At 56.6% G+C, this 516-nt stretch overlaps 1 protein-coding gene across 1 annotated transcript; it reads left to right on the top strand.

Moving 5' to 3' along the window:
* Positions 1-187: 187 nt before the first annotated feature.
* On the top strand, positions 188-449 carry PHALS_02934 (uncharacterized protein; the record flags this gene model as incomplete). The annotated part of the gene is made up of 2 exons (XM_024717400.1): positions 188-315; positions 395-449. 2 exons carry the CDS (start codon positions 188-190, stop codon positions 447-449), a joined length of 183 nt encoding a protein of 60 aa, XP_024582903.1.
* Between the last annotated feature and the right edge of the window lie 67 nt (positions 450-516).

Here is a 516-nt window from a genome sequence, read left to right as displayed (position 1 = left end):
GTATTCTTTCGGTTGCGATCATACCAGCACTAATGCACCGGATCCCATCAGAACTCCGCAGTTAAGCGTGCTTGGGCGAGAGTAGTACTAGGATGGGTGACCCCCTGGGAAGTCCTCGTGTTGCAACCCCCTTTTTTTTCGTTTTTTGGTTTATTTTATTTACCGGTCGATGTTTCTTTGGCGTAGCATGCGGGTGGCCGTTGATGTGGGGAACGGGGCTACGGGGTGCCCGGAGGCGCGCTTTCGATTAAACACGGTTTACCGTGCCGAAGGCTCGTCGGCGCGGGAGACGGATATGGGGAGACGGGCCCGCTCGTAGGCGTTGGACTGACGTGCCCTCAGTTTATCGGAAAGCGTGAGAGCTTACTGACGGGAGTGGCCGCTTTTGTCAAAGGAAGGCCATGACGAAGGCGCGCGCGCGCACGGCGGGCCCGAGACGCGTAACGTAGGCCACACATGAGAGCATAGGTGGGCATGGGATCAAGGCGTGGAAAGGTATAAAGGAATAAGGAGCTT

The sequence above is a fragment of the Plasmopara halstedii genome (genome assembly GCF_900000015.1).
Source record: "Plasmopara halstedii genome assembly, contig: Scaffold_2061, whole genome shotgun sequence".
NCBI classification, from domain to species: Eukaryota; Oomycota; class Peronosporomycetes; order Peronosporales; family Peronosporaceae; genus Plasmopara; species Plasmopara halstedii.
This window is presented reverse-complemented; position numbering and strand designations above follow the sequence as displayed.